The sequence below is a fragment of the Tursiops truncatus genome, chromosome 14, assembly GCF_011762595.2.
Source record: "Tursiops truncatus isolate mTurTru1 chromosome 14, mTurTru1.mat.Y, whole genome shotgun sequence".
Taxonomy (NCBI): Eukaryota; Metazoa; Chordata; class Mammalia; order Artiodactyla; family Delphinidae; genus Tursiops; species Tursiops truncatus.
The window spans coordinates 69,223,303-69,242,931 of NC_047047.1; the positions used below are offsets into that span (position 1 = coordinate 69,223,303).

The 19,629-nt window shown below is 39.9% G+C and overlaps 1 protein-coding gene across 13 annotated transcripts in view; it reads left to right on the plus strand.

The window, feature by feature from the left end:
* DTNB (dystrobrevin beta) overlaps nucleotides 1-19,629 on the plus strand; it is a 241,396-nt gene that overhangs the window by 180,977 nt on the left and 40,790 nt on the right. For 7 of the 13 annotated variants that reach the window (XM_073791532.1, XM_019943116.3, XM_019943115.3 and 4 more), the window contains exons 11-14: nucleotides 1,523-1,612; nucleotides 5,652-5,739; nucleotides 16,253-16,338; nucleotides 17,211-17,324. In XM_073791532.1, coding sequence (XP_073647633.1) covers nucleotides 1,523-1,612; nucleotides 5,652-5,739; nucleotides 16,253-16,338; nucleotides 17,211-17,324 — 378 coding nt within the window. Of the gene's footprint in view, nucleotides 1-1,522; nucleotides 1,613-4,697; nucleotides 4,975-5,651; nucleotides 5,740-16,252; nucleotides 16,339-17,210; nucleotides 17,325-19,629 lie in introns of those variants that run through there. The other 6 variants (XM_073791534.1, XM_073791535.1, XR_002177905.3 and 3 more) reach the window with 5 other exon arrangements.

Below are 19,629 nucleotides of genomic sequence, written 5' to 3' on the forward strand. Positions count from 1 at the left end.
TTTCACAATAAACAATAGAAGAAATTAATAAATGAGCAACAGATGATAAAATCGGAAAGTCAACATTTTGCAACCCCTCATGAAATAATGTATTTAGGCAAGAACTATTAGAAAATGCTAAAATTATTAGGTGAAAAGTTGATGGAGGATTTTGTAATGGAGAGATGTGAATCTCTCCATTACAAATGGAGAACATCTGAATCCACTGATCAGTATTTACATTCCATTCCATTGTGTGCCTCCTGTTTGATTTATAAGTACATCATATTACATATGATGGATTCTAGCCCCTTCTCAATAACAAAACAAAAGCAAAAACTTTAGTCAACATCTAGATCTGACCCCACAGGGACTAGAGAAACAAATGACGCCTCCAAAATGTAGGATATGCTACAAGGTAACCTGTTTTATTCACAAGTAGATGACATGGAAGAAACAGGGAAAAGGAAGAACTGTTATAGATTAAAAACAGAAACATATAATCAAACACAGACATAAAAGAAACATATCAACCAAGCGCAAAGTGCAGACCTTGTTTGAATCTTGACTTTCAAAGGGTATTTTTTTTAAGATTTGCGGACATTTTCAGATGGACTGAGATATTAAAGAATTTTTGTGATTTTTTTTTTTTAGGTGTGATAATGGTGTTCAGGTTGTATAAATTCTTTCTGTATCTGATAGATGTACAGGCTCAAGTATTCCCAGGTGAAATAATAAATTGTCTGGGATTACTCTAGCCACCTCCTCCTGCACAAAAAGTTGGGAGAAGGAAGAATAAATTAAACAAGTTGACAGCGTTCATTTTTGTTGAACTTTGCTGATGGGTACATGAAAGGTAGTCGTTAGATTACTCTTTCTATTTTTGCACATATTTTAATACTTCTAGAGTAGAAAGTTAAAAAAAAAAGATCATGTGCTTAAGGACCTTCCATGTATCTATAAGAGAGAGCCTCACTCAGATTATATGCAACATTGTCTTACAATTAAATACGATCCTAACAAGTTTGGTTTAAGTACCAGTTTTATGGGAGAAAATAGAATGATGCTAAAGGCAGTGTCCTTATAGAAATAAAAAGGCTTAACTGGTATTATGAGGTAACACTGAAAACTCTTACATGTCGACAAAAACTATGGAAGCATTAAGGGGCCACTTAGTGATTAAATGGAACCACTCTCCCTCAGTTTTCCTGCCAGAAGGCATTTCCTAAAAAGTGCATCCGTTGCAGAGCCCAGAACTGGTGGGCAAGGGGCTTTGGTGGCTCCTCCCTGGTTTCTCCCTCTCAAGGGCTGTAGTGTCAGTCCGCCAAAGCTCTCTTCTAAGGGATTGGTTTTGTTTAAAGGATTTGTGTGATGTATTCCCTGTGGTCTAGCACCACATTCCATTATGCATTGTGGTTTTTTATTGTTTTCCTTATCTTGATTTTCTTTTCTGTTTTTCTTTGACGTTTGCCCATTTTAATCCATGTTCATTTCTTGCTTGTGTCTGTGTCACGCTTGCTGTCTTTGCCTCCGTTGTTCCTAGGTTACAGTATAGCCAGGATATACCCAGTCACCTGGCCGATGAGCATGCGCTGATAGCCTCCTTTGTGGCCCGTCTGCAGCACTGTGCACGGTCAGTGGTAGAGCAGCAGCAGGCGGGTGGCCAAGGGCTGATCAAAGGGAGGGAGAGCTCTGTAACCTGGGGTTGCCAGCTGGAAAAAGCTCTGCATGTGGGGTTTTTCTTGAGAAGCTACCAGCTATGTTTGGCGGAGTTTAAATAATTGCTAAAGCACTGGCTTCTAAAAGAGAAGGAGCCTTGCCAAACCTAGGCACTTACCTAAAGATATAGTCAGAAATTCTTTAAAGTGGAGTTCCCTTCCTTTAGGTTACACTTAAAGAGTGTATAAACCTCAGAGAAATGTGCGGTCCCAAAGATGTGTATTCACAGAGGTATTTGATGCAGACTCTTACTGTTCATTCTTGCCTAAATAATGAAATCTTTCTGTCGACATTCAAAGTTTAGGATTGGTCAACACACTTTGTCTTATCTGGGGGCTTTGACACCATCACCTTGTTACATCTTTACATGTTGCATCTTCATCTGTTCCCCAAAACCTATCATTGTTGATTATTTAAACCAGTGATTTTCAACAGTGGTATTGGGTTATTGTCACCTGAGAGACTTTTACCAAACTATGTATACCTCTGTGTATTATAATAATTATATGTATTATAATAGACTCACATACCTCTTTCCCTGGAAACTACTGTTAATATGGGAATATGACTGATCCCTCAGTGGATTATGGTGGAAAAACATTTGATAACCACTATAACCACTAACTATAGCAAAGTTAACCCTTTAAAAGAGTTAATACCAAACAAAGTGCCATTACATTCAGGCCCAAAGCCTCCTGCCCAGTCCATGCCCACACCTGCCACCATTCTGCAAGGAGAATGGCAGGTAAAGTTTAAATAATCCCCTTTACATAGCAGCAGAGTCTCTGTGCCAAACAACCTGAGATTCTTATTCTTAGAGAGAAAACTGTAATTTTTATAAACTTAAACACATGAGAGAGGCTGGAACCTTAAATTTTGATCTTAGTTTTGCCCTTAACATGCCATGGCTTCATGAGAAACTCTTATTCGCCATGATAACCGAAAAATAAATTAATAATCAACTTTAAAATATATATCCTTGGGGCTTCCCTGATGGTGCAGTGGTTAAGAATCCACCTGCCAGTGCAGGGGACACGGGTTTGAGCCCTGGTCCGGGAAGATCCCACATGCCGTGGAGCAACTAAGCCCGTGTGCCACAACTACTGAGCCTGTGCTCTAGAGCCCGCGAGCCACAACTACTGAAGCCCGTGCGCCTAGAGCCCGTGCTCTTCAAGAAGAGAAGCCACCGCAGTGAGAAGCCCACACACCGCAACGAAGAGTAGCCCCCGCTCGCCGCAACTAGAGAAACCCCGCGTGCAGCAACGAAGACCCAATACAGCCAAAAATAAATCAATTAAATTAATTAATTTAAAAAAATAATAATAAAATAAAATATATATCCTTGAAAAGGACTGTTTTAAGTATTATACTTCATAGCATTTCACATAGTTTTCCCAGTATGACCAAGTGGCGTTATTACTTTTAGGCGTTTACCTTCTCTAAAGCCTTAGACTGTTGGCTTCTCCTACCTCCCAACTATGTTTAATAGGCTTATTCTGTAGGAGGGATGCCTGATAATTGTGCATTGTATCACAGAGTGTCTCCTCATCCAGCAGATGATTTCTGAGCACTCTATCCCAGCCCCTTGGTCTCTAGGAAGAGAGTTTTCTTAACGCTGGCAGGACAGCTTATTTATTATCAGTAAGGGCAATTGTCCAAGTTATTAAAAATTTCCATGGTGAATATAGCAGCAGAATGTTAAACAGACACTACTAGCTGATAGCCCAGGAAGATTTATGCTAAGTTTAACTGAGATCCTCAAGTCTTATGGCTTAGGGATTAGGCTCCCTGAGCAAGAATTGGTGGCCAGGAGCCTTGGAAGAGCGTGAGGATTGGGTGAGTACTGCATCTCTTCTTGATTTATAGTCTAAAGAGCTGAGCTTCGTACTCCCTCAAAGAAGTCAGAAATTTCCTGGCTAACTAATTCTGAGAATGAAAATCAGCTCAGGCAAAAGAATAAGGAACCTTTCTAATTTCCCTCATAGTTTTCATTGACCATAAAACCTCTCATCAACATAAAGTTCTAGTTTCTGGCTTGAAAGCATAGCCAGTTAAAGCAATCATGTCATCCACACTCGGGTATGAATGACAGATAAAATTAACCTTCCTAGGGACATGGAATGTGGTGGAGAAGCAGGAGCTCTTCTGCACAGAGAAACCTATTGTGTCCCTTGCCAGAAAACAGAGGTCAGCCACTTTAAGTCCCACTTCTTAAGCTGCCGTTTCCTCCATAGTAGTTATCCACTTGTGTTGTTAAATGTTCATTTTGTTGTTATTTACAATATAAAGATAGTCCTTTTATTTCAGACAAGCATCTTTAAGGCACAAGTATTATAGTTCAGCCCTGACCTTGGGGTCTTGACCCTAAAGTATTAAAGTCAACTGATGGTAGCATGTTCTTATTACAAGATCATCTTTTGAGAAAATGGTTATATATGCTAGAGACTGACGTTTGCACACCTAAAATTATATAGTGTTGAGAAGTCATTGCCAGAAAGCAGTGACAGTGGCAGCACATTTTTTAAAAATCCATCCTAGGGCTTCCCTGGTGGCGCAGTGGTTGAGATTCCGCCTGCCAATGCGGGGGACATGGGTTCGTGCCCCGGTCCGGGAAGATCCCACATGCCGCGGAGCGGCTGGGCCTGTGAGCCATGGCTGCTGAGCCTGCGCGTCCGGAGCCTGTGCTCCGCAACGGGAGAGGCCACAGCAGTGAGAGGCCCGTGTACCGCAAAAAAAAAAAAAAAAAAATCCATCCTAGAGGAAAGACCAAGTTAAGCTTAAGAGTTAGCCACAGAGATAGAAATATAGGATGCTTAAAAAAAAAAAATCTAGGAAAAACACAGTTGATTTCATGCATGAAAAGTCCAGACAGGTTTCTATTGATTAAACTCCATCCTTCCCAGATTCCCCTCAGTAATTATAACAAGATTTGATGACTATTGAACTCATGTCTTTAATTTTTTTCACATTTCATATTTTGTCATACTGTTAAATTCCAGTCAGGGGTTTGTGGAACTCCAAGAACCTAGAGCCAAAGTAGAAGCAAGCCACGACAGCCATCTCTCATCACTTAGTCATCATTATTACTGTTGCCTTACAACATCTGTCAGACTTAAACAAAGAAGAATTACATAGCCACAGTCCTGATTAATCTAGGAGTGCCCTGATATAAATAAACAGCAGTTGACATCACATGCTAAATTAAAGATGTCAGTCATCATCAGCAAGAAGTTCCATGTGAGCAGCACATATGCACAGAGCTAGCCTCCTGCTCAAGAACCTTCTTTTATTCAGGTGAGGCACTTTCTGACGTCCCACCATACTGGATCTCTAAATTTTTAGAATGCTGGAACTCTTGTTAAGAGTAATGAACTAAATTAATTCACTCTAAAATGGGGCTCCAGTTGTAGAACAAGCATGGTAAAAGAAGAGAAAGAGGCACTGAAGGGGAACGTTTGACGGCATCTTCCCCAACTTTACCATATTGTAAGCCTGCCTTAGCTTAGGTTCCTCAGTTTTGCTCAGCCAGTGTTAAGGGTACTTTTCCTCAGCCCTCTGTTTTTCAAGATGCTTTAGTTTTCTTTCGGGCTTTTTGAATTCAAGACCTATATCTAAAAGTCATGAGGTTTTCTTAAAACAGTTGATGGGAAATCACTCCCTCAAGCTTTATAGATGCCCTGTCTTTTCTCAGCCCTTGCATTCAAAAAGAAGTGTCCCCTCTGAAGGTGTGAGAGCAACAGGGATATACTGCCGAAGAGAAATGTTATGCGTGGCCTCGTCATTTCTCTAAATCCTCTTTGTCTCAGAAGACCATTAGTATCTATGATTCAGGTCTCCATTTCTTTTGTTACCATTCTTTTTCACAAGTGTTTCTCCCATCTGTTCTTTCTGAGAGAGAAGCAAGAGTAGGGGATGTTTAATAGATACCTGTTGAATTTTTATCTCCTTGGCAGTGTCCTGGACAGTCCTAGCCGACTGGATGAGGAACACCGGCTTATAGCTCGCTATGCTGCCCGGCTGGCTGCAGAGGCAGGAAACATGGTGAGTAAATAGAGGATTCCAGTAGAGTAGCAGAAATTTGCATTACTTTATTTATTTATTTTAATAGATTTATTTATTTATTTATTGGCTGCGTTGGGTCTTCATTGCTGCGTGCAGGCCTTCTCAAGTTGTGGCGAGCAGGGGCTACTCTTCATTGCAGTGCATGGGCTTCTCATTGCAGTGGCTTCTCTTGTTGCGGAGCACAGGCTCTAGGCATGCAGGCTTCAGTAGTTGTGGCACGTGGGCTCAGTTGAAAAACTAAAAATAAAACTACCATGCGATCCAGCAATTCCACTCCTGGGTGTATATCTGGAAAAAATGAAAACACTAATTCGAAAAGGTACATGCACCCCAGTGTTCATAGCAGCACTATTTACAATAAGCAAGCCATGGAAGCAACCCGAGTACCCATCAACAGATGATAGGATTAAGAAGATGTGAGAGATGTGCACGCACACATGTGCACGCATGCACACACACACACACACACACACACACACACAGGAATATTACTCAGCCATACAAAAGAATGAAATATTGCCATTCGCGGGACTTCCCTGGTAGCGCAGTGGTTAAGAATCCGCCTGCCAATGCAGGGGACACAGGTTCAATCCATGGTCCAGGAAGATTCCACATGCCGTGGAGCAACTAAGCCAACGCATCACGACCACTGACCCCATGTGCCACAACTACTGAAGCCCGTGCGCCTAGAGCCTGTGCTCCGCAGCAAGAGAAGCCTCCGCAATGAGAAGCCTGCGCACCACAACAAAGAGTAGCCCTTGCTCGCCACAACTAGAGAAAGGAAAGCCCACACGCAACAACAAAGACCCCATGCAGCCATAAATAAATAAGTAAATAAATAAATAAATAAATAAATATTGCCATTTGCAGCAACATGGATGGACCTGGTGAATATTATGCTTAGTGAAATAAGTCAGACAGAGAAAGACAAATTCTATACAATATCACTTATATGTGGAATCTAAAAAATGATACAAATCAATGTATATACAAAAACAGGAACAGTCTCACAGACATAGAAAACAAACTTGTGGTTACCAAAGGGGAGAAGGAGGCAGGGAGGGACATATTAGGGATATGGGATTAACAGATACAAACTACTATACATAAAATATATAAGCAACAAAGCTTTACTATATAGCGCAAGGAATTATACCTATTATCTCGTAATAACCTGTAATGGAATATAATCTGCAAAAACCCTGAATCACTGTACTGTATACATGAAACTAACACAATATTATAAATCAACTATACTTCAGTTTAAAGAGAAAAGAAGGAAGAAAAAATGCAAATTACCAATATCAGGAATGAAATAAGGGACATACTACAGATCCTATAAACATTATAGGGATGATAAGAATATTATGAACAACTTTTTGCCAGTAAGTTTGACAACCTAGCTGACGTAGACAAATTTCTTGAAAGATACAATTTAACAAAACTGACATAAGAATAAATAGAAAATCTAAATAGTCCTAAATCTGTTAAAGAAATTGAATTAATAATTAACTTCAAAAATTCTAAGCTCAGGGACTTCCCTGGTGGCACAGTGGTTAAGAATCTACCTGCCAATGAAGCGGACACGGGTTCGCGCCCTGGTCCGGGAAGATCCCACATGCCGTGGAGCAACTAAGCCCGTGTGCCACAGCTGCTGAGCCTGCGCTCTAAAGCCTGCAAGCCACAGATACTGAGCCCATGTGCCACAACTACTGAAGCCTGCATGCCTAGAGCCCGTTCTGTGCAACAAGAGAAGCCTCCGCGATGAGAAGCCTGTGCACTGCAATGAAGAGTAGCCCCCACTCTCCGCAAGTAGAGAAAGATCGTGTGCAGCAACGAAGACCCAACGCAGCCATAAATCAATCAATCAATAAATAAATAAATAAAAATTCTAAGCTCAGATGGCTTAATTGTTGAATACTATCATATGTTTAAGGAAGAAATAACAATCATAACAATCTGGCACAAACTTTCAGAAAATAGAGAAAGAAGTCATTTTATCAGGCCACTATAACCTGATACCAAAATAATACAAGGGCATTACAAGAGAAGAAAGTTGATGGCCAAGTTCTATCATGAACACAGATGCAAAAATCCTTAACAAAATATTAGCAAATTGAATCCAGCAATATGTAAAAAGGATAATACTCCATGATCAAGTGAGGTTTATCCTAGGAATGCAAATTTATTTAACACATGAAAATCAGCCTATGTAATTCACCATATTAGCAATTTAAAGAAGAAAATTATAATATTTCAATAGATGCAGAAAAAGTTTGTCAAAATACAATGCCCATTTTTGATAAAACTTCTCAATACCATAGGAGTAGAAGAAACTCCTTTAACCTGGTAAAGAACACCTACAAAAACCCTATAGCTTATATGACACTTAAAGGTTAAATTTTGGAATATTTCCCCCTAGTATTGCAAACAAGTCATAGATGTCTACTTCCACCACCTCTATTCAAAATTGTCCTGGGGGTCCCAGTCAGTGCAGCATGACAAGAAAAAAGAGACATAAATATTGTAAAGGAAGATGTGAAACTGTCATTATTTGCAGATGACCTGATTCTATATAGGAAGTCCTAAGGAAAGTCCTACAAGAACACTACTAGAACAGATACATGACTTTATAGCAGTGTTGCAGCATACGAAGTCAGTATATAAAAATTGATTGTATTTCTATCTACTAGCAGTGAACAATTAAGAATTAAATTTAGGAAAAATAACATTTACTGTAACATTAAAAACCATCTAATACTTATGGATAAATTTAATGAAAGATGTTCAAGACTGAAAACTATAAAATATTGCTGAGAGAAATTAAAGAAAACCTAATAAATGGAGAGATATAGCCATATTCAAAAGATTCAGTATTAGTAAAATGGTATATTTTCCCTAATTGGTCTATAAATTCAGTACCAATCAAAATGCCAACTGATTTTCAAATATATTTAGAAAGCCAAAACAGTTTTGGAAAAGAGCAAAGTTGGAGGATTCAACCCTACTTGACATCAAGTGTTACTCTAGGGACTTCCGTGGTGGTCCAGTAGTTAAGACCCCACACTCCCAATGCAGGGGGCCCGGGTTTGATCCCTGGTCAGGGAACTAGATCCCACATACTGTAACTAAGAGCCTGCTAGAAGAGCCCACATGCCACAACTAAAGATCCCACACGCCACAACTAAAGATCCCACGTGCCACAACTAAGACCCGGCGCAGCCAAATAAATATTTTTTTAAAAAAAGACTTACTGTAAAGGCACAGTAATCAGGAAAGTATGGTATTGGCAAAAGGATAGGCAAATCGTGCATAAAATATATGCACACATATAAGGTCAAGTGACTTTCAACAAGGCACAAAAGCAATTCAATTGGGAAAGGAAAAGCTTTTTAACAAATGCTGCTGGAGCAACTATTTATCTGTATGAAAAGAAAGGACAACTGTTTGTATGAAAATAAAGAACCTCTACCCCTACCTCACACCATACATAGAAACCAATTTGATATATATCATAAACTTTAAATGTAAAAGCTAAAACCATAAAGCTATTAAAAGAAAACAGAAAAATATCTTTATGACCTTGGGGCAGGCAAAGATTTCTTAGAGAGGTTATAAGAATCACAAACCATTAGGTCCAGTATTGTTCTGGAGTGAAATTAGACAGGGCAGGCAGGCCAAGATCTCGCAGGACAATATTCTACAGTGTTAGTTTTAGAAATGTGTACTAATTTATGTTTACTTCTTCACAGGGAAAGAGAGTTATGAAAGCTGCCAATAGAGTTTTGCTTTGTTTCTCTCTCAAAACGTCATTTATTCCTTTGGGTTTGTTTAGTCTTCAAAATCTTTTCCTTGAGAATCTAATACTAAGGCATACATCTGACTCTAACATTCCAACTCTAAAGGTTAATGAAATGGAACAGAACAGGGGGAAAAAATGTCTGGGAAAAAGACTAGTTTTATTTAATTAGTTAAACCCTATACATGCCCTCAATCAGTCACAAATGTTTGTTATTTTAGAAATTAAAATTTATAAATAACATTAATTAAATTTTTTGAAATGGAATAGCATTGTGGTGGATTTTTAAAATTAAGTACATGTAATACCATTATGTAGTCTTGTTGACTTTACTTAGTACTTTTTAAAATTTGTAAATAAAAGCTCCAAAGCCGTTTGACCCTGAAAAGTAGATCCTAGTACTCCTTTACTGCAAACAAGATAAATCTGTTTACACCTGATAGTTTCTGATGCCAGTTCTCTAATTCATGTGAAAATAATTGTTAGAATGGTCTTGAGACTAAATACTGATATGGCCCCTTTCATCTTATTTTCCTTAGTGTAGTTATCTTATAAATATTGGGTCTCTCAGGAAGGATTCTTCTTAACTAGATTTCTATTAAACAGAAGACTTCTAATCTGCTAATCTCTCACTGATACAAGTGCTTTGCATAAAGTGGGTGTAGTGCTCAAAAGAATTTATTTATAGCCTGCCAGATAGGCTTTGTATTGATTTTTTTTTTTTTTTCAAAAACCTTCTACAAGAAAGACCATTAAATCATTTTAGCAGCCGGCATTACACCCTGTGAAATGCTCCAGCGTCAGACCCTCACATCTCCCCAGGTGGCAGACATGGCCACTGAAACCTCTTCAGGCTGACCCTCAGATAGAAAAATTGTAGGTTGCTTAGATGAGCCAGGAGAGCTAATTTGTTTTCCTGAAGTGCCTAAATTCCATTTTAAAACAACAACAACAACTGGCTTCCCTGGCGGCGCACTGGTTGAGAGTCCACCTGCCGATGCAGGGGACACGGGTTCGTGCCCTGGTCCGGGAAGATCCCACATGCCACGGAGAGGCTAGGCCCGTGAGCCATGGCCGCTGAGCCTGCGCGTCCAGAGCCTGTGCTCCGCAGCGGGAGAGGCCACAGCAGTGAGAGGCCCGCGTACCGCAAAACAACAACAACAACAACAGAAATACAGTGTGTGGCAAATCATGGTAATAGCAGCAAATCTTAAATTTCATCACAAACATCACTAGCATTAGATGTAGTCAGGTGGGTTTTGTTTATTAAAAAATTTTTTTTCTTTATGAAAAAATTAAAAACTCATTATGGAAAACTTGGAAGAAAGGTGAAAGGAAAGGGAAACCATTGTCCATTGTCATGCTACCTACATTTACACGTTTTTGAGATTTTTTTTTCACATAGCCCAGTCCCGGACTCCACAGCCTCATCATCGTGTCAGCTGCTCCACCCATGCACCATTCCAGAAATGTCCTTACGGCCTCTTAGAATTAAAGATCAAGAGTATTTTCATGTGGTCTTTTGCACACATTTAATGATTTAAAACCCCTATAAAATAGTCATTGTCAAACCTGGCTACATATTCTAATCTTTTGTGCAACACTTAAAATATATGTAGATTCTTGGCCTTGCCTCAGACCTACTGAATCAGGATCTCTGGGTTTAGTAGGGTCCATTGATTTTAGTTTAAAAAAAAAAAAAAGAAAACTTTCAGTCTTTTGATTTACAGCTAGCTTGGGAACCACTCTCCTAAAAAACATTACTGGGTTTTTGAGAGAGAGAGAGAGAGAGGTATTAATAATCCATAGCCCTCCAGTTAGTCTAAGCGAGGTTGAGGTGACGGGAAGGCTGCCCTTGGGATGCGGTGAAAGTCTGGTTGACATCAGGCACGTCTCTGTGGAACTCATCCTGCCAAGTTCATCCAGATGGGAAACTTCCAGTCTCTCTTTTGGAGGCTCCAGAAATGCATACCAGCAGATTACAGTTTGCTGACTATGTTGGCTCTCCTTGGTTTTATATTTGCCCAGTTTTGCTCAGTGGGGTCTTGTTCCTTATCCTGTATTTTTCAGATGTGTCTCTATCTCATTAAAGATGATGGAGCTCTGTGAGATTACCTAAACCTAAGAGAATACTAGTGTAACAGAGGAAGGGATCCTCTTCACATCTCTTTCCATAAATATTCCCATTTTACAGACAAGAAAATAAAGGTATATAGTAAAATAAAGTAACTCAAGGTTTACATGCGACTAGGTAGCAAACGCTTGGATTCTTAAGTGGTCCACCTACTTCCATTCTTATCCCACTACAGTAAATCCTCCACTTAGTAGCCAAAGCAGTGTTTGTTTTTAATAAGCTTCATTATAGAACAATTTTAGATTTACAGAAAAACTATGAAGCTAGTACAGAGAGTTTCCATATAACCCATGTTCCATTTCTCCTATTATTAACATTTTACCTTAGTATAGCATGTTTGTTGCAATTAGTGAGCCAATATCAATACATTATTATTAACTAGAGTCCATGCTTTACTCAGATTTTGTTAGTTTTTACCTAATGTCTTTTCTCTGTTCTGGGGTTCCATCCGAGATACCACATTACATTTAATTGTCATATCTCCTTAGGCTCCTCTGGTCTGTGACAGCTTCTCTGACTTTCCTTGTTTTTTTTTGTTTGTTTTTTATTTATTGAAACATAGTTGATTTGCAATATTGTGTTAGTTTCAGGTGTACAGCAAATTGATTCAGCTATATATATAGTTATATCCTATATGCTAATATATATGATAATCCTATATGATATATAGGATTATTTTCCATTATAGCTTATTACTGACTTTCCTTGTTTTTGATGACCTTGACAGTTTTGAGGAATGTCCCTTAATGGGGATTTGTCTGTTTTTCTCATGATTAGACTGGGATTATGGGTTTTGGGGAGGAAGAGATAAGTGCTATTTTCCTCACATCACATCATACATATATAGTATCAATGTAACTTATCACTGTTGATGTTGACCTTGATCACTTGGTTGAGGAAGCTTTTGTCAGGTGTCTCCGACATAAAGTTACTCTTTTGTCCCCTTTCCACACTGTCCTCTTTAGAAGGAAGTCACTATGGACAGGCCACGCTTAAGGAACAGGGAGTCAGGCTCCACCTCCTTGAGGGCAGAGTATGTACATATGTTATTTGGAATTGATTCCATGTTTCCCTGTTCAGAATCCTACAGTGGCTTCACACCACATTTGGAATGGAATGGAAACTCCACTGCATGATGAAAAGGTCCTTCATGATCTGGGCCCTCCCAGTTTATCACCTCTCCCTGCCTCATAGCCGCACCACTCCATCAGTACTGACCAGAACACACCAACCTGGAGCACTTGTAGGCCTTTGCCCTTCTTTCTGCCCAGCAAGCCCGACCCTCCCAACCCCCAGACCTTCACCTGGTTTGCTTCCTAAGTTCATTGAGTCTTTCATAACTATCTCATTGAAAAAATCTTCTGTCTCAGTTTATTCTGTGTCATAACCCTATATTTCTTCATCAAATTGATCACTACTGATGCCATATATATATATATATATATATATATATATATATATATATCACCTACATTTATTTATTTATTATTCTCTCCCAATATAATGTGAGCTACATGAGGGTAGAGGCTGTATTTTATTCACTAACGCATCCCTAGTTTCTGGAGTAGTATCGAACACATATTAAGTCCTCAGGAAATATTTGTTGGATAAATGAATGAATGAACATCTAATTTTTGAAAGAAATCATCTTTAGGGATCTTCTGGCTAAAGTAATCTATGTCTTTATAAACTGTTCCCTCTTTTTCCCTTCAGTGTCCTGGGGGCATTTTAGGAAGGGATACCTGGCTTTTTTTTTTTTTTTTTTTTAAAGAGTACTGTGGTGTCTAAGATAGTCAATAAATAAAATCCTACATTTCTCTGTTATTTAGTGTACACTCAACTGTGTTTGACATTTGTCTGGGTGAAACAAGCCATCATTCAGCTGTCCACTGGGGGCTCCCTGCTGTTACGTCCAGGTGGAGGAGCTAGGGTGCAGGCTGCTCCAGGTGGGACTGCTGTCTAAGGGCTTGAATCTTTTTCCGCCCCTACTTCTTTGTATTTGAGTAACAATGCTTCTTGGTGCCAAAGAATCTTTCCTGGTTAGGAATCACTATTGATAATAATTCTTGATTCCTATGTTAACTTCCTCTTTGAAAGATGCTTCAGCATTGCAGTCAGACACTCAAAACTAAAAGGATTCTTTAGAAATTTCCAGTGAAATACTGTAGGGTTTTTTGTCGTTTGTCATTATATGAAACAAATTCCTTTCAGAGCTCATTTCCTCATCCATAATTTTGCCTGGTCCCACTCTCATAAGGAGCCATTAGTTTTAACTCTAGTCTTCAGGAATTGTAAACCTTTTATTCATAGCAGTTTTACTCTGAGGCAAGCTATTTTTCTGAGGTTCAACTCAGGCTCTCACAAGACTGAATAGAATATATAGAGAACTTGCTCAGTCGACTGCTGGTCTACTCTTCTCTGGAGGAAGAAAGATCAGGTTTTTTCCTTTTAAAGAAGGAAGTTACTTGGTAATTGGGTAAAAGGCTCCCACCCAGATTTGCTATGCTATTTTGCCCCTGTTTATTTAGGAAATTTCACATGAAAAGAATTACTTATTGCATCTTTAAACTCTAGACAGGAAACAAGGTTTCTGCTTCATCGTAGATCATGTTTTGGGAAGAACCAAGAATACCTGGAGTGAAGTGTAACTATACCAGAGCCTTCATTAAGAGCTTCCACTCTGGTTAATCAATAAAAGGGAAATGTCACCTAGTCATCCATTTTCCTATTTTGTGTTGATTGGCTTCCTTTTTTTTTTTTTTTTTTTTTTTTTCGGTACGCGGGCCTCTCACTGTTGTGGCCTCTCCTGTTGCGGAGCACAGGCTCCGGACGCGCAGGCTCAGCGGCCGTGGCTCGCTCCACGGCATGTGGGATCTTCCCAGACCGGGGCACGAACCCGTGTCCCCTGAATCGGCAGGCGGACTCTCAACCACTGCGCCACCAGGGAAGCCCGGCTTCCATATTCTTAAAGGAGGTATAAGGGTCAGACCCAGTAGTGAATATGCAAATCAAAACCATAATGACTCCTCCAAAGAGGATATATAGATGGCCAATAAGCACATGAAAGTATGCTTAACATATTAGGGGAATACAAATCAAAATCACAAGATACCATTTTATACTCACTAGGATTACTGTGATCAAAAAAATGGACTATAACAACTGTTGGCCAGAAAGTGGAAAAAATGGACCCCTCATATATTGCTAGTGGGAATGTAAACTGCTACAGCCATGTAGGAAAACAGTTTAGCAGTTGCCCAAAAGGCAGTTACTATATGACCCAGCAGTTCCACTCTTAGATATATACCCAAGAAAAATGAAAGCATGTCTCTACACAGAAACTTGTCCGCAAATGCACATAGCAGCATTATGCAAAATAGCCCGCCAAAATGGGAACCCAAATGTCCCCCAGCTGCTGAATGGATGAACAAAATGTGATGTATCCATATGGTGGAATATGACCCATCTATAAAAAGAAATGAAGTACTGATACATGCTACAACGTGGATGAACCTTGGAATCATTTGCCAAGTCAAAGAAGCCATACATAAAAGATCACATACTGCATGATTCCATTGGTATGAACTGCCCAGAGTAGGCAAATCCATAGATAAAGAAATTAGATAAGTTGTCACAAGATGGTGGAGGGGAAATGGGGAGTGACTGTGGGTTTCTTTTCGGGGTGATGAAAATGTCCTGGAAGTAGATACTGATGATGGGCTCACAACCTCATAAATATAGTTTAAAACCACTGAATTATATACTTTAAAAGGGTAGGTTTTAAGGCATGTAAATTATATCTCAATTTTTAAAAAAACCCACAATTAGGTACTTCATGCCCACTAGGATGGTTAAAACCAAAAAGACAATGACAAGTATTGGTGAGAATGTGGAGAAATTAGAACCCTCATTCATTGTTGGTGGGACTGTAAAATGGTTCAGCCACTTTGGAAAACAGTTTGACACTTTCTCAAAATGTTAAATACAGAGTTAACCATATAACTCTGGAATTCCACTCTTAGGGATTTACCCAAGACAGATGAAAACATGTATCAATACAAAGATTTGTAAATGAGAGTTCAGAGCGGCTTCATTTGTGTTAACCAAAAGCTGGAAACAATGGAATACTATTCAGCAATAAAAAGGAAGGAACTCCTGATGCATGGAGCAACATGGATGAACCTCAGAAATACCATGCTAAGTGGAAGCCTGCATGTTGTATGATTCCATTTATATGAAGTTTCTAGAAAAGGCAAAACTGTAGACAGAAAGCAGATCACTGGTTGCCTGTGGTTGGGGATGGGAGTGGAAGTTGACTACAAACTGGCATGAGGGAACTTTCTGTGGTGATGAAAGATGTTCTAAAACTGGACTGTGGTGATTGGTTTGCATAACTGTTTAAATATACGAAGACTCATTGAATTGTACACTTAAAACGGGTGGATTTTATGGTATGTAAATTATACCTCAAAAATCTGTTTTAAAAAAAATCAACAGTCCATCTGGGCCTCTGGATATATTTGAATAAAAAAAAAAACCTTTCTTCTTCCTCACTGTAGACCCGTCCTCCCACCGACTTGAGCTTTAACTTTGATGCCAACAAACAACAAAGACAGCTTATTGCAGAACTGGAAAACAAAAACAGGTAAGAATGCAGAGGTCGAGCCAGTTTCTGAAGCCCAGGATTATCACGTGAGTATCTGATTCTCATTTTCCTTGCAGTCTAGGTGGGTTTTGACCACAAAGGAAGATCCCACCTCAGTGAAGATAGGCCAGCCCAAGTCCAGTACATGCCCTGGACACTAATTTGTATATCTCTGCATGCTGTTCATTCTGGTAGTCCAAAACCCCGCTCAGGTGCTCTCAGGTAGATTCTTTTTCTCACCCACCAGTGTGTTCCCCTCCCATTCCTTTCTCCACTCTACTCCCAGGAGCCTTTGCTGTGTCTTGTCATCTTGTCCTGGCCCACGATGCAGCACGCGACTGTCTGGTCTCTCACTAAAAAGCCATTTACAGGCTTGGCGACCAGACAACACACCATCATGCACTGAAAAAGCAGAAACCAGGACAAGGAAATTGGTCATAATGTAACAGGCACAGTGGAGGAAGTGGCAACCATCAGATCTCGGGGTGGGAGTGGGGTTCAGGAGAAGAAGGGAGACAGAGGAAGACTTGAGGGGAGTTAGCACAAGACTTGCATTAGAAGGTTGCAAGTTCCCCCCAGACAGGAACAGACTCTTCTATTGATAGTTGTCCTTTTTCTTCTGTGGAAATTTTTCAAGTTCTTGAGAAGAGGGTTTGTAGGACTTTTTCTACCACAAAGAATTGTTTCATCGAGGAAATACCGAGTGCAGCAATTTTAAGACGGTGTCCATTTCACATCTTGGTCATTCAGAAACAATCAGAACAAGATTGGTAGAGGCAGCATGACTAGAATAAAAACTTCTAACGGAAAAAAAGAGAGGGAGCGAGCTGTGAAGCCGCACGTGGCCATCTCTTTTTCATCCATCTCTCTAGAGAGATCCTGCAGGAGATTCAGCGTCTCCGTCTAGAGCATGAACAGGCTTCCCAGCCCACTCCGGAGAAGGCCCAGCAGAACCCCACACTGCTGGCAGAGCTGCGGCTGCTGAGGTAAGTGGGGAAGCTGCACCGCTGTCCCCAAGTCATAGTCTGCTACAGTAGGAGTTCATATCCCAGGGAACCAAACTAGTGGGTTAGAATCTGTTTATCGGCTTAACTCGTCATGTTAGAACAAACAGCCAAAGCGTTCCACTCATTCTGTTACTGCTTCAGGTGTTTGAGTCCCTTTATTAATCACTGTGAGATCTCCTGCCTTCATTTCAGAACTAGGTAAACACCAGGCGCAGTGTTTACACTTTTGTGATTGCTTTAGGAAGACCACTGTGCTGCACTCAATCTTCTTATCTTGCAAATTAGTCTGACTTTAGAGACTCCTGGCAGGAGTAATGCTCTCCCTGTCCTTTGAGTATGTTCTCCCGCGCTTCATAGGCAGAGCAGGATTCCGTTGCGGGAACTCCCCTGAGATGTGAAACCAAGCGGGAATCCCTCGCACCATGGCTGTGGTACTTTCTACCTCAGCATAAGTATAAACTGTCTCAAGGATGGAGAGACTAAGGACGTAGGATCAGGATGGGGGTAGAGAGCAACGTCAGCTCCCACTCGGTGCTGTTTTGGAGGGAATGAGGGCATCTTCCAGGAGAGTATAACGTGAGCGTTATCCGAGCAAAGTTATTAGGGTCTTATTTCCTATCGGTCTTAGAAAGATGTGTGTATACTCTTTGTAAGTGAAGACATTATGGAAACTGAGTGAGTGACTTGATTCTCACCAGACCTCTAGATTTCCAAATAGTGGGTTCTTTCTGTTTAGGTTGTAACATTTGACATTCTGCAGTTGATTTTTAACGTGCTGTCACCTGGGATTCTGCATAGCCGAATGTCCTTCCTTAGTTCTTCCTTCGGCTTAGGTCAACTCATCAAGAATTTAAACCACGCAGATGAAAATCATTAGAGACACAGAGATTCCCATTCTCCTAAAAATTCATTTTAGTTTCTAAATTGATTAGCAACTGGGCTGAGATTTTGGTTGCTCTGGGTCCACTGTCACACATTTGAGATATCAGCATGGTTGGTGTCACACTAGGGAGGATGGGAAAGCAAAAGCTGCTGACTCAGGTAGAGCATAACTAAGCTATCAGTGTAAGATACAGCTGTTTTCTTTCCTCACCTCAGCTCAGGCACAAGTGACTATTTTGTATCTAGAAAAGCAAAAAACTGTCATACTTTATTTTAACTATTGCTGGAACTAGGATTGCTGAAAGGGCTTCTTTATGCTAGAGGGATCTGAAAAACCTGTAGATTTAGTAGGCAAAGGGCTGAGTCCAGCACTGTGACACAAGGCAGTGAGAGACAGGAATTTAATCTAAATACAAGGAGGGTCTAAATCCTGAGAAATCAGAAAGTATTTAATCTCAAAAGCAGCTTGTATACCACTGAAAAAAGAGTGACTATTTAATAAGTTTGCCGGATCGATTGGTCATGCATAAGGACAAACATATTGGCTCTCTTCCTCACACCATATACAAAAACACCACCGGATGCATTAAGCATGGAGACAAAAATGTTAAAACTTCTAGAAGAAAACGTAGGAGAGTTTCTTTAGGGTTTTGGAATAGAAAATATAATTTCTCAGAATTACTAGCCATGAAAGAAGTTGGTGTATTCATCTATATTAATATACGAAGTTTTGTTTATCACAAGACACATAAAGGGCAAAATTCATTTGTAGGTTCTGACATCCTTCTGGTTTTGATGAATATACCTGAATCCAGGAACTGCCAATACCCAGCTAGTATAATAAAGCAAGATAGAGAATTTCATCCATAGGGTTAGTGGTTATGAATCCTGACCACCAAGATTGTCTTTTCCCCCTTCATTATTTTTAACGGTATATTTGTTATTATAATAATATATGACAAGTGTGTGAGATATGAGGCATAATGATAAAATGAACACCCAGGAACTCACATCCTACTTGAGAATTCATATATTGCTAAAGCCATGTCATCTGTAAAAGTGCCCCCTTATTCCACTTCCTCGCTTCTGCCTTCCCCACAGAGCTAACCTCTATCCAGAATTTGGTTTATCATTCCCTTTTTTTTTCTTTTTTTAAATATTTACTGATTTATTTATTTGGTTGCACCGGGTCTTAGCTGCAGCACGCATGTGGGATCTAGTTCCCCTGCCAGGGATCGAACCCAGGCCCCCTGCATTGGGAGCATGGAGTCTCAACCGCTGTGCCACCAGGGAAGTCCCAATTCCCTTGCTTTTTAAAAGAGTATTGTCAAGTATGTGTGTATGCCCACGTGATAAAGTGTCTAATTTTGCTTTTTGTTTTTTGAGCTTTATAGAAATGGTA